Source organism: Varanus komodoensis, unplaced genomic scaffold (genome assembly GCF_004798865.1).
Source record: "Varanus komodoensis strain SLA01 unplaced genomic scaffold, ASM479886v1 scaffold15, whole genome shotgun sequence".
NCBI classification, from domain to species: Eukaryota; Metazoa; Chordata; class Lepidosauria; order Squamata; family Varanidae; genus Varanus; species Varanus komodoensis.
The window spans coordinates 22825191-22844255 of record NW_025335440.1 but is presented as its reverse complement, the minus strand read 5'-3'; the positions used below and the strand labels follow the sequence as shown (position 1 = coordinate 22844255).

The following is a 19065-nucleotide window of genomic DNA, read 5'->3' as shown; positions in this document are numbered from 1 at the left end:
TGATATATCTTTCTTTGGGGGCCGTGAGAATGATGTGAGGGTTGAACAGTGACCCTTGTGCATACTTTGCAGACTTGCATCCTTCTCTTTGACAAGAGGCAGAAACACCAAGTGGGCAAGGCTGGGAAAGATCCCTGCCTGGTACCTTGGAGAGCTGCTGCCACTCACTTCTGCTAGTGACATAGTCATGGGCCCACAGTCTGGCCCAGTAGAAGGTGGAGCCCAGTGTTCCTGTGTTCATAAGAAGAAGTCCTCAGAATAGCAGAAGCTGTGAGAGAGGGGGTGGAACTGCCGGTTATATATAGTTCTGTGATGATGATTCTCTTCCTAGCCACCCCCTGCTTTCTTCATCATGTAAAACAGGAATTGGTAGCTTCAGGGTGAGCATAGAATGAGCAGCAAAGAAAGGCTAGCCAACCATTTCTTCATTTTGATTGGTCTGCTGAAAAGCAGCCCCTGCTTGCACAGTCTGCTTTTCTCTCCTGATATCAGCCCCTGTATCGGGTCCTTCTCAGGAAAAGACAACCCTTTGTTGCTGTTGGGTCGAGTCATCTCTGACTTGTGGCCTGTGAATGCAAGCCCTCCAAGATGTCCTGTCCTGGACAGCCCTGCTCAGCACTTGTAAATCCAGGGCTGAGGCTTCCCTTATGGAGTCAGTCCATCCCATAGTTAGTCTTCGATTTCTTCTTCTACCTAGCACAATTATCTTCTTCAGAGAAAACCATTAGGGGAGGGGTTTTGAGTGAGAAAATGGTGTAGAAAGAAAGGGTTAAACAGCCCCTCCCCACTGCTTTGCTCTGTTCAATCTGACCCTGCTTTTTATGTTGAAGAAAGCCCTCCAAAGCTGACAGGTATGGGGATTAGTCAGAGAACTACACCCAAAATGTATTCTGACCTTAGTTAAATAATGGCACAATCCCATGTTTATTTTGCATTTTACTTTATTCTTTTAAATGTTTGTATTGGATTTACGGTTCTGTGGCATTTTGTATTTAAATGTTTGTAATCTGCTGAAGAACATGAGTTATTGGACAGAATAGAAATGTAAGAAGTAATAAATATATGTAGGCCTTTTTAAACTCAGCATCTAAGGAATTGTGGGAGTGGAATATGTTTTTTCTGTTTAAACTTGAATAGCATCGCAACCAAAATGTCCAGAATGCTTTAATCTGTGTGCCATGGAGATTAAGGAGCAGGCATATACATTCTGGTGGTGTGATGTGAAATTGTTCAAGTATGTAGAGAAGGTTGTGGAATCAGGTGTCCTGATAGAATTTGGGTTAAATTTGTAATCTTGATGTTTTGGGAATCCTATATGAGTCCCGGTCCCAGGCCTACCCTAAGAGTGCTACTGTATTTATTTTTGCTCATTTTCGAAGGTAGCATGGGTGCATGTACAATGGCTTTAAGACAAATGTAGGGCAAATGGCAAAAAACTACAGATATAGATGCCCCGGAGAAGCAGCAGTGGAAGTTATTCAAAAATATCACCCATTGATTCAGAGTTATGTAAATAATCACAGAGTGCTTCCAGGGAGAAGTTTCCAGACCACTGAAAAAGCCTTGTACAGCAATTTCATCTAATTTTTTTTCCTAATGGATTTTTGGAGTAAGGAAAAAGCCAGGAGAACTGGTGGGAGAACAGCTGAAGGTTATAACTGGAAGACAACATTTAGATGTTCTGTACAGTTTTGTGAAAGAGGCTGGGTAATGGCACCATGAAAGCTTCATCTGGAAGCACTAACGGGATGGGAGAAGTCCATGCGACCCCTTGATCTCATTGAGTAAAATGATCACTTGACTCAGAGTAACGAGAGCATCTTGTGGCACCTTAATTTGAACAGATGTATTGTAACATAATTTTTCACAGACTGGAATAGGGACATTGGAGCAATCTGCAACCAATTCAAAAGGGTCTAGCTTTCTATGACTTGAAGACATAGATTGTGCCACAGAGTAGCTTTACTCAAGTGACATGGATTCTGTATGTTTGCAGATCACTTTTTATTTTCTGGAATTTAATGCAACCCCCCCCCCCACACACACACAGCACCAACTGCAAATGCACTTGCCCCTGTAGACTAAAACATTAAAATGTGCACTTTGCAGGGATTTGCATATTGGGAAGCATTTCCGCATTTTGGAATTGCAAATTTGCACATAATTGTTCAAAAGCACTTGTGTAAAACCTGATTCCACCACTGAACATACAATGGAATGAAAGGTGTCTGATAATCCATGAAGTGCAGATGGAACAGATTTAACAAGTCTGTACATCCCAGGCTGGATACAGCTTCATGAGCTCATGAAAAATAGAGATGCTCTCAAGAGGATGAAGGAGGGGAATGTAAACAGTAGGGCCAAAGGCCATGTAATGCAAGGAGAAGCAGTAAGTCTGAGCCATTTCTTTGCTGAGACTAAATGTATACAAGATAAGACCTACAATGACCCATTCATAATAGCAGTCCTTGTGATAATGGTATCTTTCTAGGTATGCTATTCTGATTGAACACCTGTGAATGAATCAGGCTGTCCAGAATGGAATTTGTTGATGCATTCGAGTTTGGCAATTCTGTGCCAGAGCCTCCCTTTGAATTCTGGTGTCCTTGTGGTCAACTGAGAAATGACCCAGAATATCAGTATATTCTCCTTGTGACTTCTTAATATTGTCCTTTCTGATGTTAAGTTTGTGTCCATTGATTGTCTTGGTTAGAGCTTTGCCTGTATGCCTGATGTAATGAACAGGAGGGTGTTATTTATTTATTTATTTGCTTAGGAGTGTGTTACATTTCTATCTGCCCACTAACTAATGTTCTCTGATATATTCAAAACACTTAAAAGATCAAAATGCCATAGAAATAGTAAAAAATATAAAGTACAGTTCAAATATTTTAAAGAATGATATGTGGTACACTGCAAAGCAAAAAAAAAAAAGAACAGGAATTGATAAAATGGATATAAAAATCCTGCATGAGGTCTTGAGAAATATTTGAGAAAAATCATAACCTGTTGGTTACTGTGTTCAATAAGTGAGGTGTCAGCACAGAGAAGACCTTCTCTCTTGCAGCAGATTGTTGCTGGGAGGTGATGGCATCTTTCATATTGAGCGAGGAGGGGTACTTAATGTTATTAGATCCTGTAAGTAGTGTTGCCTGAAGGCAAGCCACACGTGGCATGAAATGTTTCACTTCAAGCAGTGTGTCGTGTTTTAAAACTATAAAGGATTGCAAGTGATTTTTGTGATGACCAGTTGCTATTCACCTTGTTGAGTAAGGAGAGGAAGGGAAATTTCCCATTGCTGCCATTGGTGTATCATGAAGGAGGAGGCTGTAGGTGGCTAGTAGCCGTGCTGGCTGTGTGCTCCCTCCTTAACCGGAGGTGTGCTGCCTGCTGAGCAGCAGCAACCCCCTGGTTGCTGAGCAACCCCCTGGTTGCTGAGCAGCTGGGCAGGAGGAGGGCTTGCACCCATCCTGTTTGAGGAACCCTGTGGGCAGCTGGCTTGCCACTGTGCATATGGAGTGCTGGACCTTTGGCCTGATCCAGCATGGATTTTCTTATGTGCTTATGTTCATGGTTCCAAAGAGAATTCTGCTTATAATTTTAAGTCTACGTTGGATGTGGAGACAGAGCTGACATCTGGTTTGTTGCAGGGCTTATTCCCTGTATGTGTGTGTGTGTGAGATACGTAACTGTTCTTCCGAATATGTCATCACTGAAGTAATTTTAAAATGTTGAGCAGTATGTAAATTCATACAAATGAATAAATTAATGACACATTCATATTGTTTAGCTGTCAGTTATAGGTAGTGTTCTGTCACTTTTAGTTCTGAGCCTGTCCTGTAATAGATGTCTCCTGGGTACTAAGAGTAGTAAAATAATAGAGCAGATGGAAGAAAATATTGATTATAATCTAATGCATTTCACACTCAAATGTTCATTCACTGGGGAAATCTAGAACGAAGAATTTTTCAGACTGGAATACTGCCTCTTCAGCCTTTTGTAATTTAAGGGGTAGGATTCTTTGTGGTGTGTGTGTGTGTGAGAGAGAGAGAGAGAGAGAGAAGTGTTACCTACTGAGGATAACACTTGATGCATTTGAAAGATTAGGTCAGTGGTGGCGAACCTATGTCATGTGTGTCACAGCGGGCACGCAGAGCTCTCTCTGTTGGCACGCGAGCCAAGTTGCCCCAGCATCACCCCAGCAGCCAAGCATCGGATAATAGCATACATAGGGGACATGCGCATGCTCAGAAAGGAGTAGTGGTCGTGCTGATTCATTAGCTTATGCATGGCCAGTCAGTGCGCTGCCAAGGATATATTTGTGTGGACTGGCTGTGAGTTGTTTTTTCTAAACAAAAACCTCAGTGTTCAGAATTTATTGCAGTGTTGGCACTTTGCGATAAGTGGATTTTGGGTTGCAATTTGGGTACTTGGTCTCTAAAAGGTTCACCATCACTGGGTTAGGGTTAGAAAAATGAGGTGTTCTGGTATAATTTTGATGGTTGGAACGTGTTTAAAATGGGCAGAAATGTTGAGCTGTGCAGAAAAAGCTACTAAGGAAGGCTTTTTCAAAATCTCCCTCTTTTCAATGGAGCTTTAGCCCTATATCAGGGTTAGGGGAATGCACCAGGGTAGGGTTAGGGTTAGAAAAACGAGGTGTCCTGGCATGATTCTGATGGTTGGAACGTGTTTGGAATGGGCAGAAATGCTGTGCTGTGCAGAAAAAGCTACTCAAGGAAGGCTTTTTCAGAATCACATAATTTTCAATGATATTTTACCCCTATATTAGGGTTAGGGTTATGCACCAGGGCAAGGTTAGGGTTAGAAAAACAAGGTGTTCTGGAATGATTCTGATGATTGGAACGTGTTTAGAATGGGCAGAAATTATGAGCTGTGTAGGAAAAGCTACTCAAGGAAGGCTTTTTCAAAATCACCCTCTTTTTAATGGAACTGGATCCCTATGTTAGGGTTAGGAGAGTGCACCAGGGTAGTGTTAGGGTTAGAAAAACATGGTGTCCCAGTATGATATTGATGTTTGGAACATGTTTAGAATGGGCAGAAAGGATGAACTATGCAGAAAAAGCTACTCAAGGAAGGCTTTTTCAAAAATACCCTCTTTTGAGTGGAACTTTAGCCCTATATTAGGGTTAGGGTTATGCATCAGGGTAGGGGTAGGGTTAGGGTTAGAAAAATGAGGTGTCCTGGCATGATTCTGATGGTTGGAACGTGTTTGGAATGGGCAGAAATGGTGTGCTGTGCAGAAAGAGCTACTCAAGGAAGGCTTTTTCAAAATCGTCCTCTTTTGAAAGGAACTTTCGCCCTGTATTAGGGTTAGTGTGTGCGCCAGGACAGGGCTAGGGTTAGAAAAACGAAGTGTCCTCGCACTTTGCCATCACTAGGTGGTCTAGGGTTCGGTTTAGGAACAATGAATATGTTCTTCTTTAAGATCCCAGAAGAATTTCTGAAGTGTTTCTGGTTTGCATATTTATTTATTTATTTTTTTGTGGGGGCTGGGAGCTATAAAAGGCTAATATGATTACATCTCTGGAATGCGTAATGGAGCATGTTACATAGGACCATGAACTCTTTCTGCCTGGATCAGACCAAGGTACATCTAATCTAGTATTCTGTGTCTAGTTGTGGCCTGCCAACCAAAGTTGCAAGTGGAAATGCCCATTCTCTCTTGTTGGTCCACAGTACCTGATCTATGTATCTTCTGGAGGCTACTATTAGTAAGTTTGGCTAATAACCATTGATAGACCCATAATATTCCATTAACTTGATATTTGGATGTGATAAATCAGGGTTCACCCTCTGCTCACAACCCCAGCTTCTGGGAAAAGGAAGATGGATAAGGGTTATGCTGGAAGTGTGCATGGAATGTTCCAGAGCGTGTTGTGATCACCCTGTCTTGAGATGCATTGCAGAGGTTCAGCAGAAGGCATTATTAACTTTATATGATGGCCAAGAAGGATTAATGGCTATAGACACAGTGATAATCACCTTATATTTATATAGTGTCTGACATCCAACGAGAATCCCAAGTCCCTCTACAAACATTTTACAAAGCTCAAATCATTAACCAGCTCTGCTTTACAAACACCTTGGGGTTTTCAATACTTTAACCTCTAATAACGATTGCTCCCAGGTAGAAGATTCCTAAGGTGCAGCAACTTATTATAAATGGGAAACTCCTGTGTAATAATCCTTGCAAACCTCAGCATTTTGTTCTCTGCGAGGGACCCTGGGGAACATTCCAAAGTGCAGATGCTCCAGTTCTGAACTTCAGTGAGTGTTGTTTTAACACAAAGAGAGATTATTTATTACCTAAGACTACTGTGAAAGAATTTCCCTGGAGGCTAAGCCTGGTATGTTCTCAGTGTTCTCTCTTTCTCTCTCTCCTATTTCTAAATAAAATATAGGTTACAACTGCTTGGAAGAAACCTCCTTGCTCTGAAGAATAAATAAATGGGTCCCTTAAAAACACATATAATTTTCCATTGAATGAGCCAAGAAAATAGCTCTGATTTCAATATAACTGGCAGCATCCCAACCTAGGTATTGGTCTAGTGCCCTAAGATGGTTGCCTGGTGGAAGCATCTATGTGGAATGGCACAGTTTTCCCATCTACTTTCCCCATTGTGTGGTGCTCATGGTGTTGTAAGAGGACTACTTGGGGCATGTGTCCGTCTCTGTAGGTTGACTGTGTGTGTGGTTGTCAGTTTAACTTTATTGTCAGTTCGGTCCTTAACTGGTTGTCACTAGCTGTGTTTCCAGGGATGCCATTTTTACACCATTTGTATGCTTTTTGGTTTTGTGTTTTCTTCCTCCTTTCCTGTTTTGACCATGTGTAGCTGGTGTGGGGAGCTTGTAGCCTTCCGGACAAGCATTGGCCATGGTCGTGGTGGGAATCAAGAGTTCATCAACATCAGGACAGCCACCCCTGGTTAGCCATCAGATATCACTGATGCTTAGGATGTGGCAGTCATGTCTCCAGCATAGCAAAAGTGTATCTCCACTCAGTGCAGTTAGAGTACAAGATAGTTTTGCCCCAGAAATCCTGCGGAAGCCATCTATCTTGATGAAGCTGACTATTTTAATTGCTTTTTTTTTTTTTTTTTTGGCATAAGCAAGCAAGAGACAGAAAATTTCAGGATATAAGAGCTGGGAAGAAGGGGGCTCTGAAGTTAAGCATTGAGTCATTAGTTTCCATGAAGTAGTAGAATTTTCACCTAAGGCAAACAGAGTAAACCGAGACAACATTAGCCAGTTGTGATATATGAAGGGACTACTGTAACACATCTTCATTTTTATGCAACAAAACTTCTCAGAAATGTGGGTCAAGAAAGCAGGGTAGCAGGAATGCCTGCCATTGCTGCATTATAGACCAAAGAGACAATTACATCTGTTCTGTCTTTGCATTTATCAGGCATTCAGGAACTTTGCTATATTGTCAGCAGCTTGTACAAATAAATGCATGTTTGTTTCCCATTGTTACCCCAAAGTCTAGATGTCTCACCCCACAGCAATGCTTTTGTTGTTCAGATGTTGCATGTTTCAAGCATTCAGCACAGTACAATTTTTAGTTGTGCTATATAACTTGCAAATAATGGTTTTTTGAAAGGAGAAAATGTATTGCTATTGTAATCTATATGGCTTGAGATCCTGGGATCACATGGAACATTTGCTCCCATGGGAACTTGCTCAGCAATGAAATTCATGCTCAAAGGATCTAGTCATCAAGGTTTAGCCTGATAAATACTGGGAAGTGGGTCCTCTTTGACCATTCCCACCAGGGATGCTTGTGTGGTGGCTCTGCCAGTGACCTTTAGGTATCACTGCCTTAACCATTTCCAGATGTTCAATAATTGGAACTATTAATGCACAATTCTGTGCAAGGTAAGACAGAAAAAAGGGCCTACAACTCCCAGCATGACCCAGCCAGGGCTTCCCCACCCCACTGTTTTTGTCTAACTTGGATAGGACTGTGACCTTAGTATCCTTCAAGGAATAACAATAATTATAATTGCTGCACTGTTTGCTCTTCTGCTGTTTCTATTTAATTTTGAATTGGGCTATATTATTTTCATTCATGCAAGTCATCTTGATTATTTTTTAAGGATATAAACCATTATAATGAAGTGTTGTTCAGGCTTCATTCCAATACTTACCTGAAGTAAATTGCATTGCAATTTATGAGATTTCCTTCTGAGTAAGCAAGGCTAGGGTTGTAACATTAGCATGAGAGTACATCTTGAATATTGTTTGTTGACTTCATATCATTGCACTTTCTCCACTGTGATCCTGCCATTTTCCATTTCCCTTTTGTTTCTTTCCTTCCTTGTTATCTTTGGAGGACACATTATCTCCTGTAGCAGAGATTTTCAACCTGGGGTACAAACTGGAACACTTAGGGGTATGTGAGTTTTGAATATAAATATATATATATGCACTATCTGTTCACCTTATTATTCCATTGCCTTTTAATCTTGTCATTCGGCCATTTATTTACAGTTACAACATATAAACTTGCAAGAACAGCAACTATATTAATCACAGGCATTTTGCTAATAGGAAGGGTACAGTTTATGGAAATGGGCTGCCAAGGGGTATGCAAGTGACAAACAGTTGGGAACCATTGTCCGGCAGTGGCTCCAGGCCGGCTTATTGACCACAGGACTTGGGCATCCCCTTAGTGTCTTAGTGTCCTCTAGGTGACTTGGGCTACCACTCCCACAAGACCAGCATCATGGCCATTGGGTAGGGATTATGTGAGTTTTAGTCTAGATGTTCTAGTTTTAGAACATCTAGAGGGACAACACATTTCTTCGTCCTCCAGATTTTCAAAACCTGTAAACTTCGACTGATAGAGGTATTTTGAGTCCCGTGCTTTGTATCTTCTAACTTGGACATTTGTGTAACACAACATGTTCAATATTTCCAAACAAATCACTGGAAAAACCCGCTTTGCTGATTTTATACCTAGTTTAAATAAAATGGTGCTTTCTTGTTCCCCTGGCTTTTCTTGGCATTTGATCTGATAAACTGTAGTACAACATGTGATGTTAGTCCATAACATCATCAAGAAAACCTTACTCTGTCTCAGCCAATATAATTAAGCAGCAGTGTGGGCAAATGAGGTTGCTGATAATGAGGGCAAAGGAGGAGGTGGAAGAAGAGGAGAGCCATGTAAAAACAATGTGTAGTTGTTTGCAACAAAAGCAGAAAATTACTAAAAGCAGAAAGTGCTTTTTGATACCAAAGCAAACATGAAATGGGTAATTGCTAGTTTCAGTCCGTCTTTAAATAATACTGTGAGTGAAAGTACATAAAATATGTGTAGAATGGAGCCTGTGCAAACCTGAAACTATTTACTCCAAAATATAGCTGTGGGTGTATATGGAATATCTTGAAGCAAGGGATTTCAGAAGACTGTAACCTCTCTGTTAACAAATCCACAAATTCAAAATTATTTCTGCTCGCTCAGAAAGGTTGAAAGATAAAATAACAGAAAGCATCATTGTAGAAAAACTGGTCTCTTTATAAGTAATGTTTTTAAATGCAATGGGTTGTAAATTCCATGGTACCCCCATATTTAAAGCAAAGCAAGTTATTATCAACTGGCACAAGTCCTGGAAGCTTTATACGATGAAAACTATTTTATATACTACAGATTCTTTTAGGTTTTAAAACCCTGGTTTGGCTGCTCAACAATTATGTCATCCATTCCCTGGGTCCAAGTCTGCTCCTGCATCCCAGCTCTTTAAGCCCAGTAGAGCCAGAAGTACATTATATTTTGTCTAAATGAGATGCAGATGAATAAATATCTCTTGTAAACTAGCTTTGGCTTGTTTGGATTGGGGTTTTCTTTGGGTTTCTAAGCGTTTTCAAACTGTATCCTTAATTCTATAAGTGTGAAAAGTGTGTCTACCCCAAATACTTATCCTTCATCCCTATTTGAAAACAACAACCCATTTCAAATGTAGCAAGAACCCAGCGTGGAGGAATTTCTCTGTGGACCTGAGAGACATTCACAATGGTGGGTAGCCAAATTGTGAATATTTGGGGATGTGCCAGAGCAGATCCCCCTCACTGCCCTTCTCCCCCAAATCCTTTTCTTTCAATAAATCTGTGAGCTCCACTCTCAGGGACCAGGCAAGACACTGGCTCTCCCTCCTCCCCTTCTTGTATCCTTCCAGTCTCTTCCAAAACATTTCTGTTCTCCTGGTCAGCCTGAGAACTTGTGGGCAGCAACCTTGAGGGAATTCCAAAGGCCTCTGCCTCTACTTGAGTTTTCCGAACTCCCATCATCAGGTCTTCAAGATCTTCAGAATGTAGGTCCTGGTGACTCTGCAATGCCTGCCAAGAGTGGTGGTTTGGTTCACTCACTACACAAATTAGTAGGCACAATAGAATGGTATCCTGGGAAGGAAATAAAAGCATGTGACAGTAAAAAGATAATTCCGAGACTCTCACACAGTATTTGTGTGACTGTGGTCATTACAGACAAAGCAACTTGACTTAACATCAAAAATACACTGTAGTAAATTCATACCTGGCAAATCCATAGGCACAGTTTGCACCGTATGTGAAAATGCACTCATTAGTTCCACAGGATTAGCCACCTAAGGCAGGTGAAAACAGTGCCTTATGGGTAGGTAGCTTGTCAGCTTTGGTAATTCAGGCTGCCCTGGGGCATCCACAGAAGAGCTGGAATGCAGGCTAGTCCATAATTGCCAAGATTGGTTTAACTCTATCAGGCACTATGTGGCCACCCTGTGTGTTGAAGAGCTGATCTGCACTTTGCAGCATCTGCCTGAGTAGCTGCATTATTTTCAGGCCCTTGGCTTGAACATGTCCAGCCCGGTTGATCATTGGATCCTTCAGAGCAGGAAGGACTGTATGAATCCTTCCTGTTCCACTTAAGCTTGGCTTGAGCAAGGAGGTCTTCCTCAACTTCAGTCTGTTCCTGTATCCTTAGACTGACTCTTGGCTCTGACTTGTGGCCTTCTTCTCCATCTTGCCTTCTGGTTTGCCTTGCGCTTCTGCCTGGACCTTGTCCAGGCTCGTGGCTCAGAAGACTGCTGTTCACAGCCCTGCCTGATAAAAGTCATTTAAAGGGTTCATGCATTTGTGGGTGTGTATCTTTTTCTGCCATGACCATTCTCTAGTGCTCATCTTGCTTCTCTCAGAAGCCCATGGCAATTACTAAACCGCATGGCAAAGTCAGCCTGGATGGGGGAGACCTAGCTTCTGTGCTCAGCAGTGCAGCCCCTGCTCAGTCCCTTGCATGATCAAACCTTCTTTGCAGTTATCTCATTTTGCCTGCATTCTCAGAGATAGCCAGGGTGTAAGAACAAATTCCTGTCTGGCTCCTATATAGTCCAGGCAAGTATATACTGGTGTATGCTGAACAAAGCCATTTGTTAACTCATGTCACTGATAGAACGGAGGAGCGGATGACAGGTACTTATTGAAAGAGGAGAGGAATGCAATGAAAGTCTTTTTAATAATAAGGTGGATGCCTAAACCTTGTCATTTGGATGATTTGGTACAAAATAGCGAGACTCTCCCGCCCCCATGGGCACTATAAGAGGCTTTGCTATGCTATCAAGCTTGTAGTGTGATGTCAACTTTCATTCTAAAATAGTTCCAGAGAAACCACAGACTTAGAGTAATCCAAAAAAAAAAAAAAAAAAAAAAGGAAAAAGAAGAAAAAGAAATTTTATACATTGTATTTAGTATGTTTTTCCCCTTCCATGTGCAAAAGGCTAGAGTTAACTGGTGTTTGTGTGCCTTATGTTCAGTTAGCATATTTAACTCCATTTTATAAACCAAGAATCAGATGTAGAGGTCATAATTTCCATAGGAAAAAGGTTTGAATTTGGAATGTCTTCTTAGAGCATTTTCATATACGAGGCTTAAATTGGCTTTTTCTTAAATCAGTCAGTAACTCTAAATGTAAGACTTATATTGGCAAGAAAGTATGCTTGATATCTCTTCCATGTGCAATCCCATATTAACAACTTTCACATGTTGCACAAGCCCCATGAAAGAGGTTCAGAGGCACTGTCTCAGGCAGAAATTCTGCTTTGCTCACACTTCATTGCTCCTTAACCACAAACCTGATAAATATATACAGGGAGTCCCTAGGTTACGAACAAGTTCCATTCCTGAGAAAATGGAAAATCATTTTTAAGTCAAATTTGAAGTCATCTGTAAGTTGGATCTCGTATAATCAGCACTCCACATTAACAGGTGTTAGAAGCACAGGATCCCCAGGAATCTGGAAAAATTTTAAATATCTCTGGTCCCTGCCCTGCCCAAACTCAGCAGTGCCTCCTCTGCAGCAAGGAAATGCCAGAGAGATTTCCCTCTCCAGATGGGTGTGGCAGAGTGCTCCCTCTCTCCCCTTTTGCTTCCTCTCTCTCTCTTTGGTGATGCTTTGGAGACCTCCCTCTCTCTCTGCATCCTCTCTCTCTGTGGTGATGATAATTTTCCACAGTATTTTTAAAATTAATAGGCTTTAAGGCAGTTTGTTCATAAGTACAGGTTGTCCCTAACTCAAATGTTTGTAACTTGGTGACTTCCTGTAGTCTTTTAGACAAAAACAAAAACTAGAACACATGAGTTGTAGTGGAGAGCTTTGGAGTAGAAATTGAGGCTTTCCACTGAAATTGTTGCTTCTGAGCTAGGGTTTGTTTGCAATCTGAAAAACAGACATAATGATCATACTTCTGTTTGAACAATAACTAGTTGCAGACTAAAAATGTGTGGTGGGAAGCAGAGTTTCTAACAGCATGCACAGAGCTTATATGTGCTGAATTTGTATGCATATGGGAAATATAAAGCTGGTCATCCCCACCTTTCCCCAACCTGTGCCTTCCAAATGTACTACAGTTCCCAGCATGCTTGACCATTTGTCAGGCTGAATGAGGCTTATGGAAATAGAAATTCAAAACATCTGAAGGGCACCAGTTTGGCAAAGTTTGGTTTAGTGAATATGCATAGATCAGGGGCAGCTGATGATCAGGGGCAGGTGATGCTTCAGGGATAAAGAATTGCAGATCAGGTTTCACATTTGTATTCTGTACCAGTTGAAAGGTACACCAAGCATGTACTGAAGATGTTCTTTGAATATGTTTTAAAAGATAAACTTGTGGAAATGACAAACTTGTGTTTGCAGACACATCTGCCATTTAGATATATTCATCAAAGAGGCCTGGATTAGCTAACAGCTCCCCACTGAGTGCTCATGTGGGGGCCAAAGTGGATTTGCCACTGTGCAGTATGTGGAATGGACCTCGAGCAAGGTATTTGGCAATCAGGACTTCCAAGATATTAAACTGACCCAGATGTTTGTGCAGCCAAAAGAAAAATAGGTGCTCCGATTTGGAGATCTGCATATTTACAACAGTCTATTATTTATATGGATTTATATGGCTGTATTTATGATGTCAGTATTTTAGAATATTCAAGCCACAGCAGTCAACAAGAAATAGCAGGTTTCATTCTGCAGCTTCAACTCAAGTAAACTACTTATATATCACTGTGAGTTTCAGGTAATGGCCTATTTGGGCACTCTGTATGTGATAATGCATGAAGATCAGCAGTGATCAGTGCTTGACTGCCCAGGCAGTATATATGAATAACTGAATAACAAACGGGTACAAGGAACACGTATGTGGAGGAAGTGGCCCTGCCTCCATAGCATGCATAGCCTGAAGCCACATTATATGACATTGCTGAAGCTAAGCAGGTCTGCATCTGGTTAGTGGGGATTCCAATGTGTGCTACCATGATGGAAGAAAAGCAGAATATGAAGAAAATTCATGTGTGTAGAGCAGAGGGAAGTAAATGTCATTGCCACAGGGGATCCCCCCCCCCCCCCATGTGTGGTTGGGTTAGAACAAGTGACTTCCAGTCATTCCAGCACCCAGGTGGTTCCACCCATGACTGTGAAGCATGTGCTGGTGAGCTGCATATTGCCCTGTCCTAGTTTTATGCACTTTTAGTAGAGGTAGCGGAGCTTATGCACTTTGGTATGTCAGGGTGTTTCTCAAAACTTAGAATTTTACAGTTTAATTGAGCATTAAACCTTAATGCGTTCCATATTGAGGACTCCCAGAGCACTATGACACAGTGCATTGGTCCCTTTGTGCCTAATTATGCATGGATTGTAGCAATGTCAAGGGATTTAAAAAAATTAATTCTAGGGTCAGGGGCACCAATTTCCCTTGGGACCTCCACATGCAGAAATAGGAGGTTTAGCTGTTCTTTCCCTGGCTGTGTTCCTGATAGAAACCATGAGCACACACAGCCATGTTGCAATTAGCAGTTGGTGGGGAAAGCGTCCATTGGTGTCAACCCATCAGATCCAATTTCAATCCGTTTTGCTGATGCAGTGAACAGATCTCACAGTAAGACTTATACAACTGTTGCCCTACAGAGCAAAATACAAGACCAACAGTTCTAAAAGATCAAATAACTGTTAAAACTTCAAGAAACAAAACAAGTCCAACTTGTTGTCAGAACATCACAGAACAGCTTCTTTTTTCCTGTTACTAATCATAATGTGGTCAGGGGTAGAATTCCCTTGGGATTGCAGCTGGGGGTAGAAGGCAGAATGTGGAACGGTTAAACCCGCTCTCCTCCACAATGCAGTCCCAATGGAAATCCTCCAACCTGCACACCAAGGATTAATTTTTCTTTTAATCTTCTGTCATGGCTGTAAGCCTTGCAATTAATATAACATGTAGGTAAGCCCTTAATCTTTGTGCATTCTGTAGAAATGTGGAATCTAAAGCACACATTATTCAACAGAATGTTAGAAATGAAATGAAGAATCATGGTTTACTTTTCTGGGTCAAATTGCTAAGCAACTGTCACCTGGCAGACTCCATTCAAAACAAAAAGTTGAGCTCTAGGTCGATAACATTTGATTGATTCCCCCCTCAAAGCTCTTGTGTGAGTGTTCTGAAAGAAAGTTGAATTTTTATTAGAACTGTTCTTAAACTTTAATCATATTCAATTAACAGCTTTTTATTTTTTAAAATTGGGATTTATATATTTTGCTTTATAAATATTTTGACTTCTTTCCTGAAGCTCTTCCTTAGGTATAATTGGATCCTCTAACTTTGGGCTAGGTGAAAAAAATCAATTTAACCTACTAAGAACTTTACAGTGAGGTCTAGGAAGAAGAAACATTTGGAAAATTGGTAGCAATTAGGTGATACTGGAGTTTTTTCTTTTTCTTTTGCTATTTCAGTTGTTATTTTCAGTATACAAAAAGTTTCAGTTGTCCATTTTCTGATGTTCCTTGCAGAGCAGACAACACCTTTTGATTAACCAGTTCAAAGTGAACAGGAAAATAATTGAGTCAAAATGCTGCTGAATTTTAAAAGGATTTTAGTGCTTTTCCTCCCCCATGCATCATTTTCAAAACATTATTGCTACTAAATAGGATGGTGCTGTTGTTTTTAACTCACTTGGTCTCTTTACAGCTTATCTCTGTGTGTTTCTTATTTCCAATAAGTCATAATCGGCTTATGAGGAATCATTTTCCAAGCAATGAAATAATTTTCCCACCAATGTCATGAAGGAGAAGGATAATGATTTTAGGGAGAGAATCAACAAAAAGAACAGATGGGGAGTTTAGGGAAAACAAACAGCCCTTGTATTTGTGCAACTGTCTCTTTTAATAATGAAGTAGAAAGGGAAATACAGAAAATAATAGGCAAAAGTTTGGCCCAGCAGGAGAAATTTCAGAGAGAGAGAGAGACCTGATGCGAGATATGGAAATCCATAGATAGTGGGTGAAGAAGGATGTCACCATCCTGGTCCCCCCTTAGCATTTCTGTTTGCCAACAACATTTAGCTGAAAGATTTAACAAGGTGTATTGTGTGTGTACATTTGAGAAATACTGAAAGCCTGTTGTGGATCACCTTTAAAAGCACAGCCTTAGGAGCCTGCATTGAACTGTTACATGAATTCCCTTTAAAATTGTTCTTTCTGTTGCTACTCCAGACCAGTGAGGTTTGGCTGTTGTCTCTGCACTTAACTTGCAGATTTTCTTCTTTGACTCTTCCATCTGATCATTGCTGCTAGGCTGCTTGCCTCATCTGAAGCTTTCTTCTAAGCTTCCAGTCCCTGTGATGTGATAAGGTGGCTTCCTTTCCTTGGCTGAAACAGTTGTGTGCTTGTAATATCCCAACTGCTACATGTGCTGTTGGTCCATACTCAGCAGGATTTCCATGTCTTGAGTGTTTGCCATCGGTACCAGCACTTTCAGGAAATCTCTCTCTCTTTTCACATAAACCACCAAAATCCTCATATGCAGGAAATATGCATTTGATCCTGCTTTCCTGCCTAAGCTCTTTTGGAGTCAACAGCCTTCTAGTTAAATACCAACATCTGCATATTTAAATCTAGCTAATGTTTTTACTAGGTTCTCTTTGCATCCCAGCTTCTTGGAAGACTATCAATGCTAGCATTTTCTGCATAATGCATCCTGGAATTAGCTGCTTAATACCACAGTAAGACTACAGGCTTGAACTGGTTTAATGAGTAGGTTAGTCAATGAATGCTTTGACTTAGATGAGTAGATGGGGCTATTTTGAATTTTGCTTGTTACGGAGCATCTTTTCAAATGAATACATTAATTATCTTATACTTATCTTCTGTATATTGTAAAATTATCTAGATTGCAATTCAACTAATATGCAGGTTTATTTAAATGTAAACAGTTAAGTGAGTGATTGATCAAAATCAAGGTGAGTAAAATTTAATTGAATAAAATTTTGGTTGACATCTTCAGTGCTCAGTCCTGCGTAAGTTTAGACAGAAAAATGGCCTGCAATTCCCAGCATGCCTCAGACACCAGTTGGCTGGGGCATGCTGGGAATTGTAGGCCACCTTTCTGTCTAAATTTGCATAGTACTTCACCTTTAATCTGGCTGTTCTGCACACACTTGGTAGGACTGGATTTAGTTCTGAGTAAACATGTTGCTGTTAATAATTATGGCATAAGACTTAACAATCAGCTCCCAGTGCTAATGTGAGAGCACCACTGATCCGTCCTTGAATCTGATTCCCAATTTCCTGTTGTTGCCTGACCTTGTATTGTTGCAGCATGAGGAAGGAAGGATATCCTCAGGTCTTTTGTAAAACTTACTTAAGACTACAGGCAGAAGGGGAATTCGTTCAGATTTGCACTTTTAAACAAATACATGACTTGAAATTCTGTTCCTTAAAAATTAAAATTTCTCCAAATTTTGTAATGGAGTTTCTCCAATAAAAATGTGTGCAAATGCATATATGAATGAAAGCAACAGCTAAAATGTATTCGATTATAACATTTCTTACAATGATGTACAACTTAAGCAAAAATCATTAAGAAAACATCACACAAAATGCTTACAACTTTTCATGCGAATGTATTTTGAATTCTCAACATTTGCAACAAAATACCCTTGATACTGGAGAAATGTTATGTACATATTTTATTTATACATCCATTCAGTTGACTGGCTCAGAGTCACCTGATGAACTTTGGGCTGTGTGGGGATTAGAAACCGGATCTTCTGCATCTCAGCAACCATCTTAACACTCTGCCATGCCGGCTCTAAAACGTCAAGATAAATTAAACATAAGATGCGAGGAACCAACAATGAAGGATTCCTCCATCCATACATAGGAATAGCTACATTTTACTTTTTTATGGCTTTCTTTATGCTAGAGTCATGAGCATGCTAGCATAAAGAAATGAATGGAATGCATGAAAGACAAGGTGTTTAATTTGCCATTGGCCTGGCATAGACTACACATTTCTGTTAGCCTGGAGACGCTTAGTAAGCTGATAACGAGAGTAACTTCCTTCAAATACTTTTGTTTATTTACTTGCCTTTTCACTGTACTCTTCTGTCAAAAAGGCTCCCAGAGCAACTTACATACAGCCAACAAAATAAATCTCTGTCCGCTGGCTTATACACTACACGAAATGACAGAAGAGGGAAAAGGGAGGGGGAGGGAAGAAGAAAACAGCAAACTCAGTCAATGATTCTTAAAATCAAATAGAAGCTCTTACCTTGACCAGCTGGAACAGAAACAAAGAAACAGAAGCAAAGGTGCCTTTCACCAACTCGGGTGGAAGGGCCCTCCTTCTGCTGCAACTGGGTGAGATGGTTGCTTCCCAATGAATATCAATGCTTTATTTTCCTTCTTGCATTTTGATGGATCATGAACATCCACTGCTGCTATAATTCTCTTTGCTCTGAGTTATTCTGTGGAAACAAGAGGTTGGATTACTGCATATTGAGCAACACCCTTTTTCTTTCCTCCTGTTTCCCCCTTCCTCTTCTCAAAAATTTGTCAACTCCTTGTTGAATCCCCCCACCCGACCTTTTAATGAGCTAGGAGGGCACATGAGATAGGAGGACAGATGCCTGGCAGAGGGTAGGATTTTCAGCTGCCGAGAGGGGAAAAACAGCTGAGGCTGGTTTTCAATACAAAGTTGCAGTGGGAATGCTGAGCAAGGAAACCAAATCTGTGTGTTGAAGGTGCTGAGATTGTGTTGAAGGTGTGGACTTTTGCGAGCCTGGATGTGCAATAAGGCACAACTTCAAAATTTATACTCTTCAGATTCTGCTTCCTGTTTAATTCTGTGTACTGTTCAGGACCCTTTGTTTTCCAGACTGCTGCTATTTTATTGCTGTGCATTTCCATTTTATGCTTGCATTCCATTTTTTCCTTTTCGTTTTTCTTCATTTTGTTCATTTTAATGTTTTTGTCTCTTTTCCTCACCTCTTCCCTTCCCCTTCCTTTCCTGCCTCTATTTCTGATCCACAGGCTTTGCAGTGCATGTTGGTGTCCCTCCATTCAGAACTTGACATTCAAAGGTACTTGATGAAAATCGAATCCTCTCAGAGAGTTAGTACTGTCCTTTCTTTTTCTGCACTTTGCCTTGGATTGAGTTTGCTGTTTCCTCTTGGTTTGATTGTGTGAAGTTCACATCAGTTGTCCTTTATTAATCTGTACCGGCATGTTTTGTTTCCTGGCCCACTTTG

At 40.7% G+C, this 19065-nt stretch overlaps 1 protein-coding gene across 20 annotated transcripts in view; it reads left to right on the top strand.

The window, feature by feature from the left end:
- Positions 1–19065, top strand: part of KIAA1217 (KIAA1217 ortholog) — a 431120-nt gene that overhangs the window by 283570 nt on the left and 128485 nt on the right. For 15 of the 20 annotated variants that reach the window (XR_006414224.1, XM_044425212.1, XM_044425213.1 and 12 more), the window contains one exon: positions 18848–18928. The exons of 4 other annotated variants lie outside the window; for them this stretch is intronic. Coding sequence is in view for 14 of the 16 variants with exons in the window: in XM_044425212.1 (XP_044281147.1) it covers positions 18848–18928 (81 nt within the window). In the remaining 2 variants the exon portion in view is untranslated. Of the gene's footprint in view, positions 1–18847; positions 18929–19065 lie in introns of those variants that run through there. One more of the 20 variants, XM_044425227.1, reaches the window with a different exon arrangement.